Genomic DNA, 27,599 nt, shown 5'->3' with positions numbered 1-27,599 from the left:
GGCTGAGGCCTGCCACCATCCCTCCCGCACACCGCCCGCCATCCCGCCCGCCACTGCCATCCCTCCCGCACGGCGCCATCGTTCCCGCACACCTCCTGCCATCCCTCCCATACACCTCCATCCCTCCCGCACACCACCCCTCCCGCACATCTCCACACCCCCCCCGCACACCACCCCTCCCGCACACCTCCATCCCCCCCGCACATCTCCATCCCCCCCGCACACACCATCCCTCCCGCACACCACCCCTCCCGCACACACCATCCCCCCCGCACACCTCCATCCCCCCCCGCACATCTCCATCCCCCCCGCACACCATCCCTCCCGCACACACCATCCCTCCCGCACAGCACCCCTCCCGCACAGCACCCCTCCCGCACACCATCCCTCCCGCACACACCATCCCCCCCGCACACCTCCATCCCCCCCGCACATCTCCATCCCCCCCGCACACACCATCCCTCCCCGCACACCATCCCTCCCGCACACCACCCCCCCCCGCACACCATCCCCCCCGCACACCATCCCTCCCGACCACCCCTCCCGCACACACCATCCCCCCCGCACACCTCCATCCCCCCCCGCACAGCACCCCCCCGCACACCTCCATCCCCCCCGCACACCTCCATCCCCCCCGCACACCATCCCTCCCGCACATCTCCACCCCCCCCGCACACCTCCATCCCTTCTGCACAGCACCCCTCCCGCACACCATCCCCCCCGCACACCATCCCTCCCGCACACACCATCCCTGCCGCACACCATCCCTCCCGCACACACCATCCCTCCCGCACACACCATCCCTCCCGCACAGCACCCCCCCCGCACACCTCCATCCCCCCCGCACATCTCCATCCCCCCCGCACACACCATCCCTCCCCGCACACCATCCCCCCCGCACACCATCCCCCCCGCACACCTCCATCCCCCCCGCACGCCGCCTCCCTCTCCCGCTCCCCCTCCCCCGCCCCGCTCCCGCGCGGCGCCGCCACGTGACGCGGGGCCCTGCCTCGCGCGGCCGGCGGGACGCCAGACGGCGGCGGCTGCGGCTGCTGGGAAAGGAAGGCGGGAGCAGGGCCGGGCGGCCACGCGGGCCTCTCTAGCCCCGGCGCTCTGCGCTTCCCGCCGAGGACGCTCTACCTTCCGCCCCCCGCTCCTCTCTATGCTCGGGAGGCCGCCGGGCTGGGCGGGCGGGCGGCAGGGGGCGCTGTGGGCGGGCGGGCGGCAGGGGGCGCTGTGGGCGGGCGGGCGGCAGGGGGCGCTGTGGGCGGGCGGGCGGCAGGGGGCGCTGTGGGCGGCGGCGCGGCGGGATCATGCTCGGGGAGCCGGGCCTGGGCCGCGGCGCGGGGTGGCGGGAGCGGGCGGTGCGGGAGCCGGAGCGGCGAGGCGCGGGGGGTCGCTCGGCGTCCGGCGGGATGTTCCGCAAGGCGCGGCGGGTGAACGTGCGCAAGCGGAACGACTCGGAGGAGGAGGAGGAAGAGCGCGACGAGGAGCCGCCTCAGGAGCCGGCGCCGGCGGGCGGCGCGGGGGAAGGGCCCGGCGAGGCCTCGGTGGCGCTGGCGGCGGGGCCCGGGCTCCTGCCGCTGCCGCCGGGCTGCGTGCCCCTCGCCCTCCCGGGTAGCCCCGCGGCCTTCGCCTGCGCCGCGGGCTATGGCGCGGCTCTCGGCTTGGGGCTGGGCTTGATGGGAGGCGAGCGGGCCGCGCTGGGCGCTCTGCCGGCCCCGGCCCTCCTGCCGCCCCCGCCGCCGCAGCAGGGCAACGGGCTGCCGGGCGCCGGGCGCCCCAAGGAGAAGAAGCGGCCGCGGGAGAACAAAGAGGTGCCGCGGGCCAGCCTGCTCAGCTTCCAGGACGAGGAGGAGGGTGAGGCAGGGAAAGGGCCGGGCAGGGGGGGGGCTCCGCGTCCCCGGGCGGCGATCGGCTGGCTGCCTGCGTGGGGGGAAGGGAGCCGGGGCTGCTCCGCCTGCGCCGGGCCCCGGCCTGCCGGCTGCGTGCCCCGCTCCCCGGCCTGCCGGCTGCGTGCCCCGCTCCCCGGCCTGCCGGCTGCCTGCCCCGGAAAGCGCCGGGAGCCCCGCTGTGTCTGTTTCTGGAGGGAGTCGCGTGGCCCCGTGTGATGCTTGCGGGTGGTGAGGGGTCGCGTAGGAAGGGGGAGAGCCCCGGGTGGGGGGGCCGGGCAGGCAGGGGCACGGAGCACCCGGGAGACAGGCGCCTTCGGCCCCGACCCAGCTCCTTCGGGCCGTCGTGCGCCCGGCGCCGGCTGCCGGGGGGTGACGTCCCGTGCGGCCGGCTCCGGGTCGTGGGGGTGGGTTGCCTCTGCTCCCGCAGGTGCCTCTGCTACACTGTTGCACCCGTCTCGCCCGGACCGCAGCTGGGTCTCGCTTGTCGGGGCGTAGGCTTCAGCCTGACCTGGGTTTGTGCGGTAGCAGCTCCTGGGGCCCAGCAGCTTCCCCTGCCGCCCCCCAGAACCAGCAGCGCTGGCCGAGGGGCATCTTTCCGGCGGCTTTGTGTCGCGTTTGATTCCATCTGATGCGGTTGGGCTCACAGATCACATCGGACTGCCGATAGCAGTCCTAGCAAACTCCTATGTGAGGCTACTGGTGTTTTGTTGCAGAGCTACTTCATCTGGCAATCCACAAGGTTTATGAGGTTAACCTTCACAAGTAGTGGAAAAAGTGGTTGAGCAATTCGTGTACCTCAGCTTTGGGGAAAATAGTGTAGTTGTGTTTGTACAGTGCTTCAGGTAATAACTGACGAGTTCCAGCAGGTTCTGCACTCATGAATTGATCCATTCACAGTCAGATAATCCGATTATTGATAATAGTTATTGTGTATTAAATAGCATTAAAAATTATTTTAAAAGCTCACTCCTCAAAAGTCTAGAGTTTGTTGCATCCCGGACCTTCAGGGTGAATAGAATTAGGAGCTTGTTTCTGTGATATCTTTTGTCAACAGTAGAGTTACTATGCATTTTCAGTTTTCTTGGAATGACTTATCTTATAATCACTGTAACTGGGATTCTTAAGTATTGAAACAACTCCTGGAAACATGGAATTTCACTATGGACCTTACAAGAAAAACCCTAACACTTGTGAATTTTCTGTATCAAACTTTGATATTTTTTTCCTGTGCTATGTAGTTCTCTAGCTTACTGCATACTCTTTAGTAGGTTGTAGTGCTGCAGGCATTTGAGCTGGTAGCACAACCGAAACCAGCCATTCCCTAACTCATTAGTTGTGTATTTGTGTGGCTGTGAAAAGGCTGTTGTCACAAAATGTTTGGGCTTCATGTAGTGTTCTTTGAAATTTCATGGTCACAGCAAAGCATCAGCTGATTTTTGTTTTGCTGTTTTGCGTTTGTTTGTTGTTGTTTTTTAAAGATTACTACAGTCAGATAAAAGCAGGCTGTTTGCCTCCACTTTTGTGCAACTTCTGCCTTGCTTTTCTGTGAGCAGGATGAATACACTTGAAAATGACCACAAAAAGATGAAGTAGTTTGAGTCCACATGAAAGGGTGTGGGAGTGGTTTTGTTGTAACAGTGAGCATTTAAAATCACATGAAATTATGTTGTTAGTGGCATTTATTAAGTTCTAGGTACAAAATTAAGAGATTTAGTAGGTAAGTATATTTCATGGCAGGCCTAATGTAATGTTTTCCGACTTTTCTTTTAAAGAAACTGAAGAAGTTTTTAAAGTGAAGAAGTCAAGTTACAGCAAAAAGATTGTAAAACAGTTGAAGAAGGAATACAAAGAAGATCTTGAAAAATCAAAAGTTAGAACAGAGGTCAATTCTCCAACAGATGGTAACTGCAAAACTATCAGTAACTGTTGTGATGGAAAAGATTATTGTAAATACAGATTTCTTGTTTTCAAGATGAATTGTTAGTCTCTTTAGAGGATTTAGCATTTATGACTGAAGTAAAGCATGCATTAAATGTCTTAATTTGAACCTTACAAATGCTATTCTGAAGCTAATAGATGGTTCTTCGATTCTCTCTCATGTGGAAATGAATGTAGAAGGATGAAACTTGTAAGCTGTGTACTTCTCAGAAAGGAAGATTCTGGGGAGGGCAGAGTGGTGTTCTTTGTTATTAAGTGTATTACTCAACAGTTGCCTCTTTCAGGACTTGGATCTTAAGAGTAGACTTCATTATTAAGGTGACAGGATGAAAATACTGAAGCAGATGATCTTTTAACAACGTATTTTTAAATATTCCAGAGCTTGGAATAGAGCCTGGGATTTCAGTTTCACTGTACTTCTGCTGTTGGTTTTTGGGAAGCTCAGTGGTAAAGCGTAAATGATTTCTTTTCCAGTTAGGTTTTTGTGTAGAGCACTAATGTACAATGCCATGAGCACAAGCTGAGAGATATCATCGAAAGGTTACAATGGCATAGGCTAAAGCATTTGAGCACTGAACATGGTCCCATGCAGAAAATTGCCCTTTTATAAGTTAATTAAATTAGTAGTTTAAAAAAATATTCAAGATTTTTAAAGGCTTTTTGTGTCATTAAAAAACCCCACACGATTTCTTTCTTATTAGACTCTTTAAGTTGCCTGTGCAGGGGTATGGGACCTAAGCAAAACCAGAAGTTATAATTTCTGTGGCTATTGTTCAGATTATCTGTGGAAGCCTAGATCTTAGTTATTGCTGCTGTCACAAAGATCCTTAAAAAATTGCATTTAGCATGTGGCTAGTGGGGCTTTCTTTTCTGTTTGTCTGTTTCAGTCACTGTAGTTGGTTTGGTTGTAGCACAAAGACCTCATGTCTGCTACTGAGTCAGTTTGGATTCTCTAAACAAGTGCTAAAGTCTAAAAACTCAGATAGGTGCAGCTTGGATTGGATAGCTGGAAATAACTTGGATTTCTTAACATAATATTTGCACCTGCTGCCTGTACCTGTACATTACCTAATGTAGGGTAATTTTGCACCCAACCAAAGAGGAAAGTGAGAGGGTTCATTTGAAACGAGTCTGTTCTTGTAAAAAGATTTGGTGTAACACAGGCAATGCTTTCTAATTACATAGGTAAGTGGCTGTGTGAAGGTTGCACATATGATCTTGATTATCGAGTTCCCTCACATCTATAGTACTTGGCAATATGTAGAATGTTTAGTGGTTGTTGAAGTGTCTGCTTTGTCAGATTTTATTTTGAGTGGATGTCAGTGACGTATTTAGCATTAAGAAGGAGTATTTTACTAGATTTCAAACAATACAATTATTATTTAGCATTTTCATTTGATTTTTACTTTTGGTTGTGAGACCTAAAAAAATGCTTCTAGGTCATCTTTATAAGAAGGCTAAAACATCGGCTTTGTTGTCTTACCAGTCGAACCACCACAAGAAAAGACGGGACAGATTAAGGATATAGGTCAAGAAGATGGGACTGAAAACAGTGAGCATGGTGAAGAAGAAATGGAAGTTGAAAGTGAGAAGGAAGAAGAAAAACCAAAAGCTGGTGGGGCTTTTTCAAGTGCTTTATCATCACTGAATGTTCTCCGCCCAGGTTGGTTGTTGTATTATGTCTGATATGTCAATAAATGCTTTAGCCAGTGTTTACAGCAGACTAATGCATTTAAGAGATTAGGAAATATTTTCCAACAATATATCCAGCATCTTGTAATTCAGGAAATGGCTATTTTCCAAAGCTGTTCAATTTTACAGGCCTTTTGAAATAAAATGTTTTATTACAGAATCCTTCATCTTGATGTCAAAAGCAGAAATTTGTCTTTCAAAGTGATGACAAACTGTAAGAAAATCTAGATTTGGAATAGGTGATTTGACATGAATTTTAACTGCTTTCAATTAAAATTCTGTCTTCAGTTTGAATGTCTGCTAGGTATCTCAGATGGTTTCCTACACCATTTTGTCTGATGAGCTTCTAGTCAGTCACTGTAGCCAAAGAAATCAGTCTGTATTTTTGAAACTGGTTTACTAATTTTTAGCTAACTTGTGGTGGCCTGCTCCCCAAATAGAAGATTAATCACCTGGGTCCAGGGACTTGACCATATTTCAAGGGAAAAAGAATTTCATAGTTGACTCCTGAATAATTTTTCCTTTTAGGCGTAATTGCAAAGTGATGTAATATGTATGTTATTGCATCTCTAAAGCTCTTGCTGGCTTGAATAGTTTGTCTCATGTCAAGTATAGAGAGAATCTGAAATGTAACCTTTTGTACATGCCTGATCAAAATAGTGGTAAAAATTACTGATGTTTCAAAAAGTTGATGTTGGGAGAACATTCTTTATAGGACTTACAAAAGTTGCATTAATTTTGTACTTGGAATTTTGTATTTTTTTAATTCGGTCCGGTTTTTTTGTATCCCCTTCATTGTACAGTCTCTTCATATTCACTTTGTCTGGTTTGGTGTCCTCTTAATCTCTGAGCTGTCATTATCTGTTGAAATGGCCAACGGTTTTTGTTGCTCCAAAATAAGAAGAGTTGGGAGCAATGTCAGGAAAGGAAGTGACATAGTCAAGAACCTTGTTTTCTTCCTCCCTTTGCAAAAGTCGACTCCTTTAAAGGGCTTCCTTTTCTTCAGGAGTATTTCCCCTAAGAATATCAGGCTCCTGCTCTCATGGCACGTGAGCTGCTGGAAGCAGAGCCAGACCTTTTTGAAGGATCCCAGCTTTGAAGGTTTCTGGTTAGAAAGTTTGCACGTGCAGCTTATAAATTGCTTGCATGTGTTTCTGGGAGTATGGATTTTTTTTCCTCTCACATTTTTCGTTTGCAAAGATGATTTGATAGGGCAGCAGAGATGAGTATTAAGAAGTCGTAATACCTGTTTTGTTTCAATACTGGATTAACGGTGCAAATATCTGTCTCCAGGAGAAATTCCAGATGCTGCTTTTATTCATGCTGCTAGGAAAAAGCGTCAAATGGCTCGTGAACTTGGAGACTTTACTCCTGTTGACAGTGAACCAGGTAAAAGCCGCCTTGTTCGAGAAGATGAAAATGATGCCAGTGATGATGAAGATGATGACGAGAAGAGGAGGATAGTTTTTACAGTGAAGGAAAAATCCCAAAGGCAAAAGATTGCTGAGGAAATAGGTAAAACCTTTTTAGAAGGACAGCTGATAAATATTGACACTGTTTTGACTGCAGGTGCTCCCATTCTATGACTTTAAACAAGTTTTTTTTTAAACAGGCATGAATCTGAAGTTGTATTCCAATTTCAAGGAAAAATACTGTGTAATGGAAGCTGCATATAAAATTTTGAGCTACAGTCCTGTGCTTAGAAGCCCACAACTCTACTGAATCTGCTAGAAACTTACACCATAGATCAACCAGATCCTGTACTTTGTATTTTAGGAAGTATGTAGTTGTGAAAAAAATAAATAAATTAGGTTTTTGGTGTAGCATTCTAAAACAATCTTTTGGAACAGAATTAGTAACACATATAGGATTTTAATGATAGAGAGTTTTACCAGCAGTTAACTTGAAATGTATGCATTGGACTTTTTAAGTGGAAGTCATGTGATAATTGTTCAGTCTAATGTTCTTAATTCCCTGTGAAGGGAAAGGGAGGATGCACTGAGATGTTCCCACTAAGGCATAGTCTCTCAGGTTTTTGAACTCGTGGCCCTTATGAATACATTGTTGTCTTCATTTTGTTGCATGTCTGTTTTACTTGCTTTAAGGAATTGAGGGAAGCGATGATGAAGCACTAGTGGCAGGGGAGCAAGATGAAGAACTCAGTAGGTGGGAGCAAGAACAGATACGGAAAGGAATCAACATACCTCAGGCATGTATTTACTCGTGAACTCTGATTTGTTTCTGCATATGTATTCTAAATCCATTACAAACCTGAGTAGTTTACAGAAGGCTGTTTCATCCAAAATGTTCAGTGCGTAACCTGATATTCTTGAAGGAGAAATAAGAGGTCAGATTTTAAGAATCCAGTGGTATCCCTTTCATTAGTCTCTCAATTCTGGGTAGATGTTGATTCATTGTGCTGCTGTTAACTAGCATTTATTTGCAGCCTAAAACAAAGCTAGAATACTGCCACTTCTAAGAGGCCTCTGTTCTTGTTTATCATTGGGTTTGTAGGGTCTGTGTAAAGAGCGTATGTTCATTGTTTCTGCATCTGGTGTTGCAGCATAGAGTTGAAAGTTGTAGCAGGTTGTACCATATGTTTTCTGTGCATTCATAGTGAAGTTGCCCCTTAGTTGAAGGGGGTAGTTGTTTTTAAAAAAACTAAAAATTTTCAGCAAAATCACAACAGAACACATTGACTTTAAGAACCTCTGTCATTGGCTATTGTAGGAGTTATAGGCTGGTTAAAATTGTCATTTAATATCTTGTAAGCATAAATATTTAGAACGATAATGATATTAAGAGTTTGTCCATTTAAGAAGGTGCTTCTGAGGGAATTTGTTATGGGTTGGAAGTTCTATACTTAAATCCACTCTAATTACATTTTCTAAAATTGCTTTCCTGCATTTTTCACTTTCTAACATTTGAACTGTAAAAGAAAGTAAGTTTCTCCTTTCTTTAATATAGTACAATTGCATTTCCTCTTCCATTAGGTTCAACCAAGTCAGCCAGCTGAAGTGAATAATCTGTACTACCAGAACACTTACCAGACACTGTCTTATGGTTCATCCTATGGCATTCCATACACTTATGCTGCGTATGGATCATCAGAAACCAAGTCTCAAAAAACAGATAATACAGTTCCTTTCAAAACTCCCAGTAATGAGATGACTCCTGTTACTATTGATTTGGTAAAGAAACAGCTTAAAGACAGGTAGGACAGACCATCTTTTTAGACTTAAAGACCTGTTCTCTAGCTTTCTGTTCCTCAGGCATCTTTTAGTCTCGGTGAGCAGACACAGAGTTTCATCGCTGGAAAAGTACTGACTGGCACATCCATTAAAAAAAAAAAATAAAAAGGCAAACAAAAAAACTCAAAGTGAAGATGACATTGACACATTGTTTGAAAATCTCCTTGGATTGCTTCTCTGGAAGTGAAGCTTTAAATATGAGGCCATTGATCTTGTTGAAGACAGGTCTGAGTTGCATCTTCTGGACACTGCACAATCTTAGAGTCAAGAATTGAAAGGCCAGTGAGGTGTTTAGCTTGTCAAGTTGCATTCTTTTAAACTATGAATCAGATTTTTCCACGTCAGTAGAAAAAGAATTTAAATGTTAGTGTATACAGGGTTTTTTTTGTTTAAACACTGTAATCTGCTTGTCAGATATGCAAAAGAACCTACTGAATGAACAACCCAATTGCAGCGAGAAATAATTTTTAATTAACAACTTGCGCTTCGCGTCTTCAGAATTGGTTTGTATATCCCTTATAGTGTTACAGCCTTTGACAGTGAATCAAATTAGTAGAAGAATTAGACTGCTCTGTTTAAGCTATAGTTCTTCCTTCTGCCAAAACCTTTCCTCCCAGTTTTACTTTAGGGCCAACCTAGGACTATTCCAAGTGCTACCAACTCCTGTAAAAATCCATGGGAGTGGGCACTGCAATGCACACAGCATAGTCTATCAAATTAATTTCAACCATTATCCTTGCTGTTTATGTAGAGAGGGGAGAAAGTGGCAGATGAAAGTTAGAGAATATGCCTTTGCAGTATTTCCCATTTTTTGACTTGGTACTTGCACTGTTTGATATATCAACGGTCTGAAATATACAGACTTTTGGATGTAAATTTGCTATTTATCCGTTGCCCTTCAGGTTGGACTCTATGAAAGAATTGCACAAAGCTAATCGGCAGGAATATGAGAAACATCAGCAAAGCCGGGAGGACTCTACCAAGGCAATTGAATTATTAGAAGGGTCTTCTGGGGGTATTGGTGAACAGTATAAGTTTTTGCAAGAAATGCGAGGGTATGTCCAAGACTTGCTTGAGTGTTTCAGTGAAAAGGTAAGGATGCAAAAACATTCATCTCTTTAAAAAAAAAAAAAAAAAAAAAAAAAAAAAGGGACACTTAGTACATGCCAAACAACACATCTCCCCGTGTTTTCAAAAAAGTCCCCCAAGAACATATTCTTCTAAAGGTTTGGTTATTTGAGGGTTGAAAAGATAATTTTTCATCATGCTAAGTTGGGTATCAGAAATCTCTCTTTCACAGTGTAAGTGACTTTAGATTGCCTAAAACCACTTTTAGATTATATGTCTTTAGGATTTTGGTAGATACTCTGCTATTTCTGCTTTACTCAGACACTGCCTTTTACATGTATTGGAATCAGATTAACAAAAATAAGGGCTGAATTACAAGATTGCTAGTTTGTGGAATGCTTTATGAACACAGTAACAAAGACTTGTATTTTGTGTGTTGTTATAAACTTCCTCCTGCCAGACAGTTTTCACTTACTTGGTATTGCTTTAGCATCTGAAGGGGAAAAGTTTAAAACTAGCGTAGCTATCTGAAGACACCCAGACTTAAAAGTATCCTTCTTTGATGTAGTGTGACGTTTTTGTATATGTCTAACTAGAAGACTTAGTGTTTCTTTCTTATGTTATTCGTTATGCTTTAATTATTTTTTTGTTGTAAATATAAAAGGAGCTCTTGAATATATATATATATATCTTACATGCAGAGAGGAGCTGTAAAATTCAGTTAGCAGTACATGAGGTATTTCTTCATTGTCCTCTGACTTGAATATGATAGTGTAGTATCTTCTTAATGCACTAGCTGTCAGAATGACTTGACCAATTGAAGCTACTGCTGACCTAGCTTGTTAGGTGTGGGAGAGGAATTTAAAAGCGTTCTGGTTGCTAATCGGCTAGACATTAATTGTCCAGTATTAGTGGTGTTGGGAGAGTTCTGTCTTCAATCCTGTAAGTTGAAGAATAGCTGTCAAGAAACAGCAGGAAGTGTGGACCAGTTAATGCACCCAGCTAATGGGTTATTTACAAGAGATACTGTTCACAGAAGAAGTGGTATTTCTGCGTCCATGTTTGCCTTAGCTGTTGAGGGGTAGTAAAGTTGCCTTCCTTTGCAGCTCTGTCAGTGCTGGTTGCCTGGATGCCTAAATTTCTACTTAAAATTATATTTTTATATTATTTATCAGAGAAAAATTTCTGTTTCAGAAGACAAATACCTGTAGCTCTATTGAGCATTTGCTTTCTAAAGACCTCTTGTTAAACTTCTTTTGTGGTAACTATACAGTAAAGTGGCCGGAAGTTCTCTTGATAGCCAATGCTGTCTTGTTCAAATACTTTCTTTAAACTAATTATTTTGTAATGCCCCATTCTGAGTATAAACCAAGCCTTCTAGTTTCCTGGATTTTGTATAAACCAGGAAAACTATTTGTTAAGTTATAGTGTAGCAATTTTAGTTCAGTTTATAGGAAGGTTTTTAACCCATCTAGCTAGACCAGTAAATAGATTCCAGCTGTTATACAGTGAATCAGCTGCTCACAATTAAACAAACAGGCTTATCAAAGTTGCTTTCTTACAATGTACCTTTGCTTTCCTGGTAGTTAGTCTTCTGAGAATTCTACACTTGGACACCTTCCTTACCATTCCCACCTTCCCTGTACCCACCTGCCATGCCAGTCCATTGAACATTTAAGATGTGTTTTTCATCATGTCATGCTTCTTAGGGGCACTCAGGATTTTGCTGTTTTCAGTTGGGGGCTGTTGCAGTACCTCTGTGTACAATGAGTTACAAAATTAGGAAGTGACATGGTCAGTTTAACAGGAGTATTTAATTTATCATTATATCCTCTATATTCCTCTATTCTTTGGCTACGTTATCTGTTTTGGAATTCAGTGCTGTCAGCATGCCAAAAGTACTATCAAATTCAAAACCAGTAGCCCACAGGACACTGCAAGGTTTTCCAAACAGGAGGTGGGAGGAGAGGACAAAATAATCAAATCAGTATTGTGGTTTTTTTAACGAAGTAATGAAATACAACAGGGCAGTACGTTCTTCTTATTGAGTGTAGAGATAAATTACCTTTAGCTTTTTTGTAGAACCTGTAGCCCTGCTTACTTCATATTTAAAGTGTGCATATTTATAATGTATGTAGTTGTTATGATTATAATATACATAAGCATATTAAATGTGTATCCATATGTGTAATAACTATATTGTGCGTGTGTGTGTATATATACACACACGTACATATAAGAACACCTAAATGTGTAAAAAGCTAGATCCTTCCCTGTCCTTTCAGGTATGATGCTTTGGTGCTTTCTCTTTGTTTTATTAGGACTAATTATGGGTGCTAGTCAAATTCACATTTGTAGTGATCTGACTGAAAAAGTGGTTTGCTGAAGAAACGCTAATGGATACACAATACACTTGTCCACTTCAAAAAAAAGTCAGCTCCCCTAGAGTTTTCTTGTACGTCTGTTGACTTAGTTTTGAAGACTGAAATAACATTATCATAAAGTAGACATTCTTACCCATACCATCTTATTTCTGCACCTATTCACCATGCTCAACCCTTTCGAACCCCCAGCTAAGCAAAACCATTTTGTTTGTATTCTGTTTTGAAGAGTTTCTGAATTGTAGAGACATGTTGCACGTCGGTAAGGTGCAGTGGACACTATAATGAAGCAGCTATTATGCAAATTTCAGAAATAAGCAATAGAAATGTCAAATTCTCTGGGTTGTTTTTTTCCCCTCATAAATGATAAAACCAATGGAGTGGAAAATGCTTGCATGACTTCCTTCACAAGTAATTACTGTCAAAATTGAGCTTTCTGAGAAGGCTAGAAAGTAACTGTCTTTTCATTTTGAATGTAGACATATGCAAGGGATACAGGAAGATTGAGTTGTTCCAAGCATATCTTTGACAGCACAGTTAAATGAACTGTTAATTTACCTGCAAAAGCAAATTGTCAAAACACACTGTGTGTCAGAAAGGGGAAACTGTAGGTGAAAATTATCCCTTTGGTCTAAATGTTCAGAGAGCTTTCCAGTTTTCTTCTTACATTGTTTACAGTGGGTGTGAAGGAAAAAACAAAACAAAACAATTAATTTAAGGTATTGACTACACAAAACACAATGAAGGAGGGCTGTAACTTTATAGTAGTCAGTGAGATTGTCAGGCACTCATCAACCACAGTGCTTAGAAGAATAACGGCTTCTAACTCTATTGTGTTTTAAATGGGAAATACTTTTGAGTGGATTCATATATCTGAATACATAGCTTTTTTTTAATCCTCAGGCAATTACAGAAAGAACCTCTAGGGATGCTTTGAAAAATTTTCATTTAGCTTTTCAATTCTAGAAGTCCCTTTACAGTCTTAAGAGCTATATTTTCTATGGCAAAGTGCAATAAAACTAGTATTTTTTTACAGTTATTATTTCTGTTTTCAAAATTGTCTTAAATTCCAAATACACTCTTCCAGCACTGGGATATTGCCTCCTCCTATTAACCTCTATATTCTCCACGTTAAAGTTTTGTGTATTTTGAGTTGGTGCAGAGTTGCTTTCATTTTAATCCCTGTAGCCCAGTTTATACCACAAAGAGCTGATGCTTCTTTCTGTTTGATATATCCTCTGATTGATGTGTCATTCTCAGATAGCTGAAATGGCCCTGTAGCTGTAATCTCTTAATCTTATATTTTACTGGAGGACATTCTGTAACAGCGGCTGGGTCATGTTCTAAATCACATCAGGAAACAATTTATGATTTTATCTTTTGTTTTGAAAAAAACTTAATCCTGGATGGTAGGCAGCAATTAAATATTTGAGACAAAACTCCGGAAGACTGTGGACTAAGCGTGTGTGTTGGAGGTAAGGAGGATGTGGCTTAAATGTTCATACCAAAAGGACTTGCCTTTCCAAATTTAAGAGATTTTGAGAAGTTCTGTTTTGCTTTTTAATATTTATAAAAATCTAATTTTAACTTGTTCCGGGAAATTAATTCTTGCAGAAGTGGGCAGTGAGTCTGCCAGGAGATTCCTAGTTGTTGTAACATCTTCTGTTACAGTTACTACTGAATTATAGTCCACTTAAAAAAAAAACCACAAACAAAAAAAAAACCCAAGCTGGCAGGTCTGATTCAACTTAAGTCTGTATGGTTCAAAGGTTATACTTAATGCATAACTCACACAAATGGTATCATTTTAATGATAGGCTGGAGTAATATTTTACTGATTCAAATTACCTGTTAGCATAACATGCTTATGCAGCCTTTTACTGCATTTCAGTAATAACACTTCAGCATGTGCTAATAAGAGTTACAACAAAACAGTACGCGCTGGCTTCAGGAGGTTAGATTCATGCTTTTGTTTCTTTCACAGTATTCAGTCAGGTTATTTTCTCATTGAAGTGTAGAATACTACTACATTCTTGTTTAAGCATAGAGAGGCTACAACGAGGTCTGAGAATTTTAAGCGCTGTAACATAATATGTAACACACTCGGTAGAGAAATCGAGTACTTGAAATTGCATTTCAGGCTGTCTAAAATGGTTGTCTTACTGCATAGACTCATTCAGTCAACAGCAATTACATTCAGAATGCTATTGCTACGGTTAAAAGCTATCAGCATTATTAAATGCATGCATTTTCTTCATGTCGAAATAGGTCCAAGTGATACAAATGGGTAAAAGGAGATAATTTGTGCTGCTAGAAGTACAGTGACAGCATTATGCTTCGGAATAGTATGGTACCCCAGAAACTAAGCACCTGAAGAATTTGGTATTACGTAGTGTGTTGTATTTTTACAGGTGCCTCTGATTAACGAACTTGAATCTGCAATGCACCAGCTGTACAAACAGCGAGCTTCCCGCCTTGTCCAAAGACGACAAGATGATATTAAAGATGAATCTTCGGAGTTTTCAAGCCATTCAAGTCAGTCCATCTTGAAGGTTTTTATTATTCATTAAACAACCTTGTTTACTTAGTATGGCTTAATTTAAATGTAAATGTTTGAAGTATGACTGTCTTTAAGTTTATTCCTACTCTTGAGATAGGTAGAGGCAAGTTTATATAAAAGTTCTCTAGTTCGTTTGGTTTTAAACTCATAGCCACTCTAACTCTGACTTCATCTCTCTCTTCTGTTGTGCTTAACTATGTTTTCTCTTCCCTAGCACTGAAAATGTGTGTATGGTGGCAGTGGTAGTAGAGATAGCATGTGAATCCAAATTTTCCTCTTTTGTCAGGACTTTTTTTTTTTTTTCCCACCTCCTGGAATCCTATAACACCTACAGTCAACTCTGTACAAAGCCATGAAGCACTGGGCTAGAGTTGACTTCTATCAGATTCTCTATTTCTTACCTCTGGTAGAGGTAAGGAACTGGAAGACTGGTGCCATTTTTTTAAATTAGACTAATATAGAGTGACTCTATGTGAAATACGGCTTAAAATTAGTTAAAATATATGCTTACTGTGAATGTGTGGATGGGGGATTCTCACTGAGGAATTTTCTTGTGGTGATTGCTCTTCAGTGTGTAAAACTCTACAAAAGTATAAATGTTAACCTGAATGGAGATCCATGTTCCTTGGTGGAGGTTTTATTCAGCATTTTAAGTGATGGGAGAAATATATTATTAGTAGTCATCTTTCTGCTTTGGAGAGCTTCTCATTTCTAAAAATGGCTTTCTTGTCTGTCCTATTGCTAACCTAAAATCCTATTATAAAAGCCATTTCCTATTCTGTCACAGTATGTCCAGAGATTAATTTTTGTTAATACCATTAGAACTTACTGAGGGTGATAAAGTGTTAGGGCATCAGAGCTGATCATCCCATTACAGAGTGGTTAACATACATACTGCCTTTAGGACTTTACTTGGGTACCCATGCATCACACGTAGGCCTTGCTGTTTTACTATGAAAATGCTGTTGTGAGAACTAGAAACCTAATGTATTAGAAACATATTTCCTGAAAACACCTTAGAATTTATTATTTTGGACTGGAATTTAACAGTAAGGTGGGAATAGTAGTCAAGGCTGGGTTTCAAAGAAGGATCTTATTTAGTATCTGGGAGTCTCAAGAACTAATTTCACTGTCCAGAAGTAGTTCAGTTCTGTTCCTCAAATTATCACAGAGGTTAGGAATTGTTGCCAGCCTTTGATGTGTGTTTTGGACATAATCAGAATACTAAAGGGCTAGGAATGGATTTGAGTTTGTCTGCAAACTTTTGCCTTATTTCTGTGTAAAAACAAGTGTCTCAGCTTCAAATAACATGTTAAAAAGTTGGACAAATGATGGCTTCATATTAAGGTTTGTAGTAGTTCTAGTATAGAGTTGGAATACTGACATAGATAATCATCAATATTTTTAATGAGGGCTTTGTAAATAGCTTTATTTGAAACATGTACATTTACTACTGAAATTTGGGCAGGCTTTTATTTCAATTTTTGATGTTTATATTTGTGTGGATTTGAGCACTGGCTAATGTTCAATCCACTTCTGAAAATTTCCCTGAAAAGGATGAGCTGGAAACTCTTGGGTCTGCCTGCTAGTTGCCAATCAGCTTCACGGGTTAGCTGTGTTGTTTTCTATAATCAAGAACATCTATAATCAGGAAAATCTATAATTAATCACAGCTTGAAAAGAGGAGGCAAGGTGATTTATTTTCCTGTAGATTTTGATGTGATTTCGACTTCAGGCCATCTAAAGTATATGAACTTAGAAAACACTATTACTGGCACTCTGAAATATCATATGTTCCTGCTCTGGTCACTCTTCTCTGCCTTTCTTTTTTTGTTTTCTTTTCAAAAGATACATGGTGAATGTGTTTATGTATAGGCCACTTTTTGTCTCGTAACATTCAATTTAAGTAATTTCCATTTAAACTATTGACTTTTAGATAGTTTGGTGCGGTTGTGAGAAGGACAAGAGTGAAGAATGGTAAAAATTATTTTACCTTTCAGTGGAGATTTTTCCAAACTCCACTGCTTCCTCTTTTAGCCTCTACACTTGCAAATTCAGGCTTTTAGGTGCATATTTTTGGAAACTCTGACTTTCTGCTTACACTTAGTTAAAAGTAGGTAAAAGGCTCTTACAAAACTGCCTACAACACATTTACATAATCGTAGAACAGTATTTTACTTTTAATCAATGTAATTTTGCAGATAAAGCACTGATGGCACCAAATCTTGAATCTTTTGGACGAGACAGAGTGATCTATCAAGAACAAGTAAAGCGTCGGACTGCAGAAAGAGAGGCCAGAAGGTAAAGTACTGATGTTTCTTGTCCTTTAGAAGTCTTGTCTTGCTTGCAGAATAAAATTGTCCTCTGTCACATACTAAGATAGGCAACAGTGCTTGCTCCTTTCCTGCAAAGGGAAGAAAACACTTGATTATGTACTGGGCAGGGGTGTTCTGAAGTATCCCAGCTTCTCATGCAGGTGTACCAAACAAGGCACCATTACATGATACTGATTTAAAATCACTAAAAGAAAGCATAGTAAAGCCATTCTGTATTTATATGGTCTCTGCTGATTTCTCTTTCTGTTCGTTGAAGCAGCAACATAGTGGAATGTTTGTGGTGACATAGTGAAAGTTTTCTTCAACCTAGATTTGCTTGCATTAAAATTGTGTCAAGTTTGGGAACACCTGTTAATTGTATAGGAGGAGAAAAAAATCAGCAATAGCTGCTTTATACTGCTGATCTTTTTCAGAACTCGTCGTAGACAAGCAAGAGAGCAAACTGGGAAGATGGCAGATCACCTTGAAGGTCTTTCCAGTGATGATGAGGAAACTTCAACAGATATTACAAACTTCAACATGGAGCGAGGTTAGAAAAGCTACTGAAACTTTCTGTAATAAAACACAGAACATGTGACAGGGGAAAAATAATCCAGATGCATCCCTGCCCATATATTTCACCACATTTTGGAGGAAGCTTAGGAACTGTTCCTTGCTGGATCATCAATGTGACCAGAACAGTCTCTTTTGCCACTCTTGTATGCAGCTTGCATATAGCTAAATACTCCATCCTTAGTGAGATTCTTTTTATTTAACTCAAGCATTCTTTTGCTGGCAAGTAGTAAGTTTTTGTACCTTCAGTGGATAGTGGTTTATAATTCTTGAAATACTTGTTCATTTTACATGTGAAATTCTGAAAACCTCAGTTTTAGAAGCTTTTTATTGCTCGGTAGGAACTGTTTTCTGGAGTTCTGTGTAAGGATCTAGAAATGCAGTGAAAGAAGTTTTGTAGACTTCTGTTAAAGCCTGAAAAACTTTGCAGAAGACAGAAAACAAAGTTGAATGGAAACACTGCAGAAAGATCAGTCTTGTACTGACTGGATTTGTAATTAATCTGCAGTTTGGTGGTTTGTTCAAAGTAACCATTATTATGCATATAAAAGAGGTTGTAAGTTAAGCTAATGCCTCTGATGCTCTGGGAGAACTGCAAGAAACCTGTCATTTGGGGAAATACGGCTAGTTTGATGGAACAGTCACCTTTTACAGGAGCAGTTAAAGGGAAACAATTCCAGTTGTTACTGTGAAACAGTAGTGAAGAAAGTAGAACATCAGTGTGGTAATCCTGTTACATTCTCCTTTGGAACCTGAATAAAATTACCTTTCTCTCTGATTAAAAATAATTAAATCAGATTAGAAGAAAGGAGCAGCGAGAATCAGTTATATAGAATTGCTTATGTTGTATGTAGGAGGACGGATTAAACATCTGTGGACTCTTCAGCTAGGAGTCTTCACAGTGCAAGAGACAGGGAACATGAAATGAAATGATAGGGTAGGTTTAAAGTAAACAGGTCACTTCCCACAAGGAGTATAATAAAAATGCAAAAGTAATTGCTGTAGATGGTTATGGAGACCTAAAGTATGAACAGACTAAAAAAAGCAATTGAATGAACTGTCTAGCAGTTGGATCCTTCAGAAGTGCAAACAGTTTCCACACCTTCAGTTGCTGGCTGATTTGCCAAAATTGTGGATACAGGGAGAGCTCTTTAATAAACAAAGCAACTGTTTAAGGTTGTTAGGTGCTATAATTAACTTTGCAAAGTTAAATTATTAAAAATACAGCGTGGCTGAATTGCTTTTATAACTTGGCACTTTTATGTGTACAGAAGCCTTTTGTTAGGAGTTTGATCATTTTTTGAGTAAGCATAATATTTCTAAAGCTTTTTTTAAAAATAACTTGCAGCTTATGTTAGTACAGAATCAGCAGTGAACTATATGAAACAGGAATGCACTTTGGACCTTCTGATTTTACTTGTAGCATCTCTTCTTGATTCCAGTGTGAAAAGTGTGTTTACATGACAATCTCATGTTCCCTCTGCCCTTCCTTTACCTGCTGTGTGTATTAGTTATATTAGTTGTATACAAATTACTGCTGGAACCGAACGTTTAAAACTGTGGCTGCAGAAAAAAAAATACTGATTAAAATGAAACTAATCCCGGGAAGTAAAAAAGATTACGGGAAGATAATATATAGAGAAAAAGTTTCAGACAGTATAGAATACTGGTACTTTAAATACAAAAAAAAAAAAATTAAGGAAAGTGCTAAGGGATTGTAATGGTTGCCCAGTGCTAAAAGTCTTCTTATATTCAGTAGTTTAGCATGGTGTCTGCCAGGACCTGCTCAGTCTGAAGTGCTGATTCAGTTGACTTACCTGAGATGCTTTTGATACTTGCACTTGGATGAGCAATTTTGTAGAATAATTTGGGTTGGAAGGGACCTGGAGATCAACTGTTCCAAACAGAGCAAGGCCAGCTTTGAAGTTAGATCTGTACTATATACAGCCCAGTATATCACCAATCCAATGTCTGGTAACTGAAAATCATTGTATGAAATGTTTAAAGCAACTGTGATCAAACAGTATATCGGAGAGTGCTCATGTTTTAATTGCTTTGTATATTTGAGGCAGAAGTAGCAGAACTGTTAAAGGGTGGTGGGTTTTGGTTTTGTTTATAGAAGTTAGCTTATGACAGTGAGCACCAAAATCTGTCTTGAAAGAGGTATTACAGGGAATTAGGTGATTAACTTACTTAACACCTTTTCTCCCCCACCAGATCGTATATTGAAAGAATCCAGCAAAGTTTTTGAAGATGTTTTGGAAAGCTTTTACTCGATTGATTGTATAAAGTCACAGTTTGAAGCTTGGCGCTCAAAGTACTTTGCTTCTTATAAGGATGCTTATATTGGCCTCTGTTTACCAAAGCTGTTTAACCCTTTAATCAGACTTCAGCTGCTTATCTGGACTCCTTTGGAGGTAAGGTCCTCTGTAAGCAACTTCTACATAAGCTTCTATATAGTGGTTTTTCCACACTTCTGCAGGGCAAAGTAAATTGCACCTCTGTGTGCTTCTCATAAATGTGTGTTCTGATAATGAAGTTTGAAATGGACACACCTCTCTGGGTGAAGCTTTTCTGAGGAGTTTCTGCAGTGTTGTCCTCTGTGTTGCCAGCAGGCTAGAGTTGAATTCATCACATGTCAATACCTTCTCAATGAGTTATGTAAACCAAAAAGCCAAACAACTTCTTAAATAATGCACTTAGGTGTTAAAATGCTGGAGAAAATTGTAGTTGCAGAGATGTTGTTTCTTCAGAAGTGGAGCTAAGAAACCTGTCTATGTTAACTTTCAACCTATGCCTCTACATTATACATCTTTCTTTCTCTCATCTATGCCTTCATACTCTGTAGCACTCTGCTTGGCAATCTCCGAGTCTTCCTCATAGTATTCATTGTCCAATTATTAGATAAGGACCATGGGAAGAGCAGGACGGCATTATCACAGCCAAGTGTCTCTGGCACGTGTTCATTGTCCACCCTGCATATGTGTACTGACATGAGTAGTGATCAGGACAAACAGTCCAAGTAGCTTTTGGTTCCCATTCTGTTTTTCCTATCAGTGAAATGAAATGTCTTGGTAAGGCATTTTTCTTGCATTCAGGTGCTTATTTTCACAGTACTAGCAGGTACTTTTTTCTGCCATTTTGGCTTTTACTGGAAAATGGGAGTGGGTGAAGGCATATTTGAATAAACAAGGGAAAATCTACAAAAGGTGTCCTCATTAAAATTGTTTTTGTATGTTCTCCCTTCCCCTATGCTATTTCTATATGAGTTCCCAGGTTGACAAGACAAGCTTAAGTTAATTGGAGGCATGGTACAGAGTTCTTAAATCTCATAGTTTCCATTACTTTGGGTTACATGTCCTGTTAGAAAACTTACAAGGCATTCATGAAGAGAGGTTTTTAATCCAGAAAGCATAATTTTAAAATGCTACACAAATTAACTGGACTTCTCACTTTTACCCTCATCTGTAGGCTTTTATTTGGCTCAGGAGTAATTAGGAGTTTAAATCTGTAGGGCAGCAACTGTGAAAAAAACAGTCTTCCTTCCATCATTTTTGCTTTCATTAGATTTGGTGATTTTGTGGTTATAGAGTGAATTGGTTCATTTGGCTGATTTATGGAAAATTGACCTTTCTCCCCATCCTCTCTGCTTTTGGTTGAGTTGTCCATATACACTAATCTAACCTGTGATGGCAGGATTAGAAGTGTCCAGGCAAAAAGGCCAAATGTTTTCTTCACTTATCAGGAATCAGGCTGGCCTGTGCTTCTGAAGGAAGTAATATGGCTGCTTCAGAAGTAAGGGAGCCAAAGCAGATGAAGTAATTTGCCCATGCTTGTGCCTGATCAAGAGACTGTGGTCTGGAGGCACTATCTCATTTTTAGTATTTTTCCAGTGCAGATGAGTACCTGACTTATATACAAAAAGGACTAGATTTTTGAGTTGTTATTGTGGTCAGTTGCTGCTTACGGTGTCTGCTTAGCACACTTTGTAGACGGTTTTAAAGTAGCTTTGCTCTGTTTTGTAAGTGTATCATACTTGCCTATATAATACTTTTTCCTTTTCTTTTAATGTGTTGACTTTGAATCTCTGTTTAGGAATCTAACCTCAATTCTTTTTTTTTTTTTATTAGGGCAAGTGTCGAGATTTTGAGACTATGTTGTGGTTTGAATCATTGCTGTTTTATGGTTGTGAAGAACAGGAGCAAGTAAAAGATGATGCTGATATTTCACTGTTGCCTACCATTGTAGAGAGAGTTGTTCTTCCTAAGTTAACAGGTATGGTCTTAAAGAGCAAATGGTGGAAAAGGGGGTGTGGAAGCTGATCCGTTTTGTGCTTTCACATTTTACTGTTTTTGTAAATTTTTGTCTGTCTTAGTTACCTGTATTTGAGTATTTGCAAAGTGGAGTAATTCTTTAATCTGTTGCAGTGATCTCTGAAAATATATGGGATCCTTTTTCTACAACACAAACATCTAGAATGGTAGCAATTGTACAGAAACTGGTAGATGGATATCCTTCAGTGGTGAATGCAGAAAACAAAAATACACAAGTAAGTTGTTTTTTCTTAAATATCTTGCATAAGTTTAGAAATTTTAAGATTTATTTAGTACATTGTCTTGGAGAACACAGCATGCTTAGTGAAAAGCAAGAAAGAGAGTGTTGCAGTTTTTTGGTACTCTGCAGTTATGGACAGTCAAGTACAGTGATAAATTTGGAGGACAAACTTGATGAAGTCTCCCAAAAACAGATGGTAGTGATAAATAAGATACCAAATATACTAAGACTTTTTTGTCTGCAGTTTTGCTTTAAAGGTCAGATACAGATAGTCCAGACTTTTCTTTTTTGGATATTTGTATCCTTTTAAAATGTATCACCTTGAAATACAATTTTTTTACTTGTCTTCTATGAATGCAAGAACTGATATTATGAGTTCAGGTGCTGGAGCTAATGCAATGTATGGATTGCATGTGTATGGGGAAGTTAGCAGAAGAGTAAAAATGGCAAAAGCCCTAACTTCAGAGAAGCTAATTGTGTAGCCAGGTTTAACCATGAAGTAATTTCATTGCCTTCAGTTTTTACTGAAAGCATTGCATTTCTACTCTGTTAATTATTATAGACTTTTCCAAGACTTGAATTGCATGTGGGCTTAAGTATGTATGCCTTTTTACTGTTAAGTCACAAATATCTTGTTGCTTTTAAAAAGTTTGAGTGGTTAACTACTAAGCAGTGTTTTGAACTCTTAAAAAAAAATAAATAAAATTATCTGTTTCAGATGCTTTTAAAGGCATTGTTGCTAAGAATGAGGAGAACACTAGATGATGATGTATTCATGCCCTTGTATCCAAAAAAGTAAGTTTGCTTTCAACTATGGTGTTAGACATTTATTAGCAAGTTGGTGTCTTTTATCTGTAGTTACCAGGGGTTTTTTCCCAGTGAGGTTTGCTGACTGGATACACAATCTTACATTATCATGCTGTGAGGATTTAGCAAAGACAAGCAGGATGGAAGGGAATATTTATAGAAATGAAACTGTTTGTGGGAAGGAGGAAGCCAACAAACTCCAGACAGAGGTGGTCTTGGTTGCTTATTAAAGAAATCTCTTACTTTCCAGCATCTTAGAAAACAAGAACTCTGGTCCATATTTGTTTTTCCAACGTCAGTTTTGGTCCTCTGTTAAGGTAAGTCAGTAAATACATCCAGTAAATCTTTGGTCTAGACAGTGTAGCAATAAAATCCTCTGCCAGTCAGTGGAAAATGGTAGATGGGAATTGCTTTGAAAGAATTCTAAATTAGGATTCTTAGCAATCGACAACGCACTGTGCCCTCTTCAAAATATGAAAGCATCTTTGTTTTAACTTGTATTTTGTGAGTTTACTTAGCATACTCAACTCACTTTTTTTGTCATTTTGCTTGTCAGAATAAAATGTGCTGCTTTTATTTCACTGATGTGGGAATGAGAGCTTGGTTTTGTTTTACTTTTTTTCAAATACATATACATATATAGTGTGAGAATCTTCATAAAAATAACTGGGCCACTACCAGAAAGCTCACTCCTTTTTGTGAAGTGTAAGAGCATTCATAATATTAATTTATTAAAAAGATAAAGAGTGTGAAATAAGTCTCTGTGTGTAGAATGTGCAATATAGAGTTTGCAGAGATCTGTAAGAAGCTATGACTGTTGTAGTTTATTTCCAGTAAAAGGCTGTGAAGTTAATTAACTCCTAAAAATCAGAAAAGTGAAGTATGAGACTCATGTTTATTGAATTACTGATCTCTGTGATTATGCAAAAAGAACTCTTATCTGGAATTTTCTATTTATATTGCAACAGTGAGGGATACTGTATTCTGAATAGGTTTCCAATGCACTGCATTCTTTCATATTGAAGTAAAAGTCAACTTAAATGCTAGAGCAAAAAATTCACAAAGCTCATTTATTAAAATGCTGTTGTTAAAAGTGAAGCAGATAGCTAATTTAGCACCTGTGTCCCTTTTTAAGAGTGAAGCTGCCTGTGTCTGGCAGTATCTATTGGAGCCTGGGCAGTTCAGAAGCATGCACACTGTTACCACTGTTTTATTTTAGGAAGGCATTAAAAATACATCTCTCTTGCGCTAGCAAGGCAGTTATAGCATCACAGACCAGCAGGAATAGAAGCTGGGAAGCAAGCACTAAATTGCTGTTTCCTGATGATCTGCCTCAACAGTGAACTGCTGGCTGCCTTCCCTTGTACAATTCTCCACGGGCCATAACACCAGTGGGGAATAACAGCTGCACAGTTGGCTTGGCCAGCATTCCCCTGTGACACTTCCTGTGTCTGTTGTGTCACCAGGCCTTGGAAATAAGGATTTGCTGACAGCATAGCTGGAGATCTCATTGGCAAGGGCGCTGTGAATTTGCCCCCGTATGGCATATGCTGGGCCTCACTTGGCTTGATATTGGCATCAGACTTTGAGAACAAGACTGCTTAAAACTTTAATTCTTCTTTTATGATTTCTTGTTCAAAACATGAGCAAAGTTGAGGTGGTGGTGGTTGTGTGAGAATTCGTAACACTAGGCTGGTACTTCTTGGATTCTGAATAGTTTTGAAGCTAATAGAAGGCATATTTCCACTGCTTACCTTGGCCATGCTGTGTTGAATTGGAAGAGGCCCTAGAGTGTTTGATCAACTTCCTGGTTTCAGTACATTTTAAAATACTAATTTTCCCTGTGTTGTATTTTCAGTTATTAGGAAACTTTCTCCAGTGGTATGGAATCCTTTCAAACAAAACTCTCCAGGAACTATCAATAGATGGTCTTCTAAATAGATATATTCTTATGGCTTTTCAAAACTCTGAGTATGGAGAGGACAGCATTAAGAAAGCTCAAAGTGTAAGTAAAGTCAAACATTAGTTGAAGTGACTTGTATTTCATAAATTCCAACTGCAGGAAAAGTGTAGTTGAAACTTGAGTTTACCTATGAAATCTTGGCTTTGATATTTCAATGTTGTAATGTCAGTGAAAATATATTTATTTTTTATATCTGAACTGAAGAGAGAACCTTCTCCAGCTCATATCTGTAGATACCTTAGGTAGAGTGTACGTTTCAGTCTTACACAGCTTGAATTTTTTGTTATTTTTGATAGGTTTTCCACTGTTGCTCTTAGTTGGTTCTTGTCACTGCAGTCTTACCCATCAAGCTTCACAGATCACCTCAGATAATTATTTAAATGTTGTTACATTGCTTTTAACTATCTTTTTCCTTTTATAACTAGGTAATAGCTTGCTTTCCTAAACAGTGGTTCGCTAACCTAAAAGGAGACAAAACTATTTCTCAGCTAGAAAACTTCTGTAGATACCTTGTTCATCTGGCTGATACAATTTATAGAAACAGCATTGGTTGCTCAGATGTGGAGAAAAGAAATGCAAGGTAACGAGTCACTGCGGTTGCAATTCTTGTGCTTTCTGTTATTTTGTTGTTGCATGCAAAGATGGGTCAATACCTCCTACTGTTCCTTGTCCTTTGAAACGTTTTGCAATTCAGACTTTAAAAATATTATGGGATGGCAGATAGGGAGATTTTTGAGGTGTCTGAAAAAAGCAACTGATTTATAATTAATACTCATACGTGGTTGTTCTATTTCTGTATTAACTTCTGCTTCCTCTGTTTCAGGGAGCACATAAAGCAGATCATAAAGCTTCTGGCAAGTGTCCGAGCACTGGATCATGCTGTGGCAGTGGCAAATGATCACAATGTAAAAGAGTTAAAGATTTTAATAGAAGGAAAGTAGACTTTTCCAACAACACATGTTGAGCTTTACAACCATTCCTGATGTGTAATTTATGTACATATGTAAAGTTTCTTAAACTGTAAAGTATTGATCTTTGTTTTAATACAAAGTGCATTCTTATATACAGCATCCTTAATAAAAAATTGACTTCTTTAAAAACAAAAATGGAATCCCAAGATTGTCATCTTTCCAGAAATAAGATTTTCCTTAAAGTTTCTCAAAATCTTGTTTACAAAACACTTTATACCCCAGATTAGCAGTCATCTACTCCTGTTAATTGTTCCATAGTTAACTGGAATGTGTATAATATATTATATGTAATACAATATATGCATATATTTATACCACCATGTTGCTTTCACACTGGATATAGAGATCTCATACTGTTGAAATAAGATTTTCATTTCCTAAAAAATACTTATTTTGACAATAAAATGATCATATTATTGGTCTAAAGGGCTGGGAAAACATTCAAATATGTGAAAATCATTTGAGCTAGAGACACCTTCAAATGGAATCTGACCTTTAAAATCTAGCTTTGCTGCACTCTAATGGGAATAGCTCAAAAATTATTTACATTCAGAAAATGGAACTCTTAAGACTGTTCTTAGAAACAAAACAGAAAGGAAAATCCAAATCAGTGATTATTTTTTTCTAATACAGGCATAGCATGAGAACTTGTGCTTATTGCACAAGTATATATGGCAGCACTTTCTAAGAACCAAACACCTTTCATTTTGTAGGAGTAATAGTTTACCTATGAACTCTGGACTGTTGTTCATTGTGCAGGTTGATTAAATTGACTATTTGTGGGTTTGTTTGTTTTAGGGGTTTTTTTTGTAACTTCATACATGGAACCTGTTTCTTCTGATTGGTATGACTAATGATGTCAAGCAAAATGAAGGTGAAGAAAATTTTATATCCTAGGATTTGACGTATTTCTATTCTAGTAAATATTCAAATGTTACACTTCTCACTAAACCATCTAAGAATAGTTTTGCAAAAAAAGCATTTAAATGTAAATTAAAAAAACCACACTTTTAAAATCTGTTGATTTACATCTGAACACTAGTGACTTGATCTTGGGGTCCAAGGTGTAGAGTGGGAAGAGCTGTAATAGCCTTGGATTAAGAGCTATTTCCAGGTGTGCCCTGCTTTTTTGGGGAACTGTAGCAATAAATTGGCATACTGAATAAAAATAAATCATTGTATTTTATGCTCATGTCATGTGGTATAAATGAGTATTAAAAATGTACAATTTGTAACATGCAAACTTCATTTAGACACTGAACTTTTTCTGAACCATTGGGGTTGATGGAGTACATTCAGAAATATCTGCTTTTAAAAATTGTTTCAATAAACTTGTCTGTCAAGGAGCTGTTTCACTGCCACTTGGTAAACTTTATTCCTATAGGAAGGTGGTAAAGGAAATGAAACATGTGCTGGCTGACTGTAGGATAAACACTGGATTTCATATACCTACATGAGGAGTAGTTAAGATATTTCAAGGACATTGTTGTGCTTGTAGTTAAATTATTTAATAGTGACAGGTGTGACTTTTTCTGTGCTTAAATTTTTACCAGTGTTAGTATTTCTTATACTGAAGAGGATTGCAATAATCCATGCTACCAACATTTGTGAAAGAGTGTTTATCCTTAAGT

General features: G+C 39.8%; 1 protein-coding gene across 2 annotated transcripts; it reads left to right on the top strand.

Annotated features, from left to right (window-relative positions):
- The first annotated feature begins 1,331 nt into the window (after positions 1-1,331).
- On the top strand, positions 1,332-27,314 carry PAXBP1 (PAX3 and PAX7 binding protein 1). 2 transcript variants are annotated; one of them, XM_051613766.1, is made up of 18 exons: positions 1,332-1,860; positions 3,668-3,796; positions 5,320-5,496; positions 6,819-7,040; positions 7,631-7,734; positions 8,519-8,739; positions 9,679-9,868; positions 14,637-14,760; positions 16,987-17,086; positions 17,535-17,650; positions 19,891-20,090; positions 21,804-21,948; positions 22,101-22,222; positions 22,946-23,022; positions 23,285-23,351; positions 24,893-25,039; positions 25,423-25,577; positions 25,821-27,314. In XM_051613766.1, exons 1-18 carry the CDS (start codon positions 1,416-1,418, stop codon positions 25,936-25,938), a joined length of 2,859 nt encoding a protein of 952 aa, XP_051469726.1. In that variant the 5' UTR covers positions 1,332-1,415; the 3' UTR covers positions 25,939-27,314. The 2 variants fall into 2 exon arrangements, with proteins under 2 accessions (XP_051469726.1, XP_051469734.1); XM_051613774.1 differs by lacking the exons at positions 23,285-23,351; positions 25,423-25,577; positions 25,821-27,314 and having other exon boundaries at positions 24,893-24,986.
- The last annotated feature ends 285 nt before the right edge of the window (positions 27,315-27,599 follow it).

The sequence above is a fragment of the Apus apus genome, chromosome 1 (genome assembly GCF_020740795.1).
Source record: "Apus apus isolate bApuApu2 chromosome 1, bApuApu2.pri.cur, whole genome shotgun sequence".
NCBI lineage: Eukaryota > Metazoa > Chordata > Aves > Apodiformes > Apodidae > Apus > Apus apus.
The sequence above is the reverse complement of the archived record's forward strand: the minus strand, read 5'-3'. Positions and strand labels throughout refer to the sequence as shown.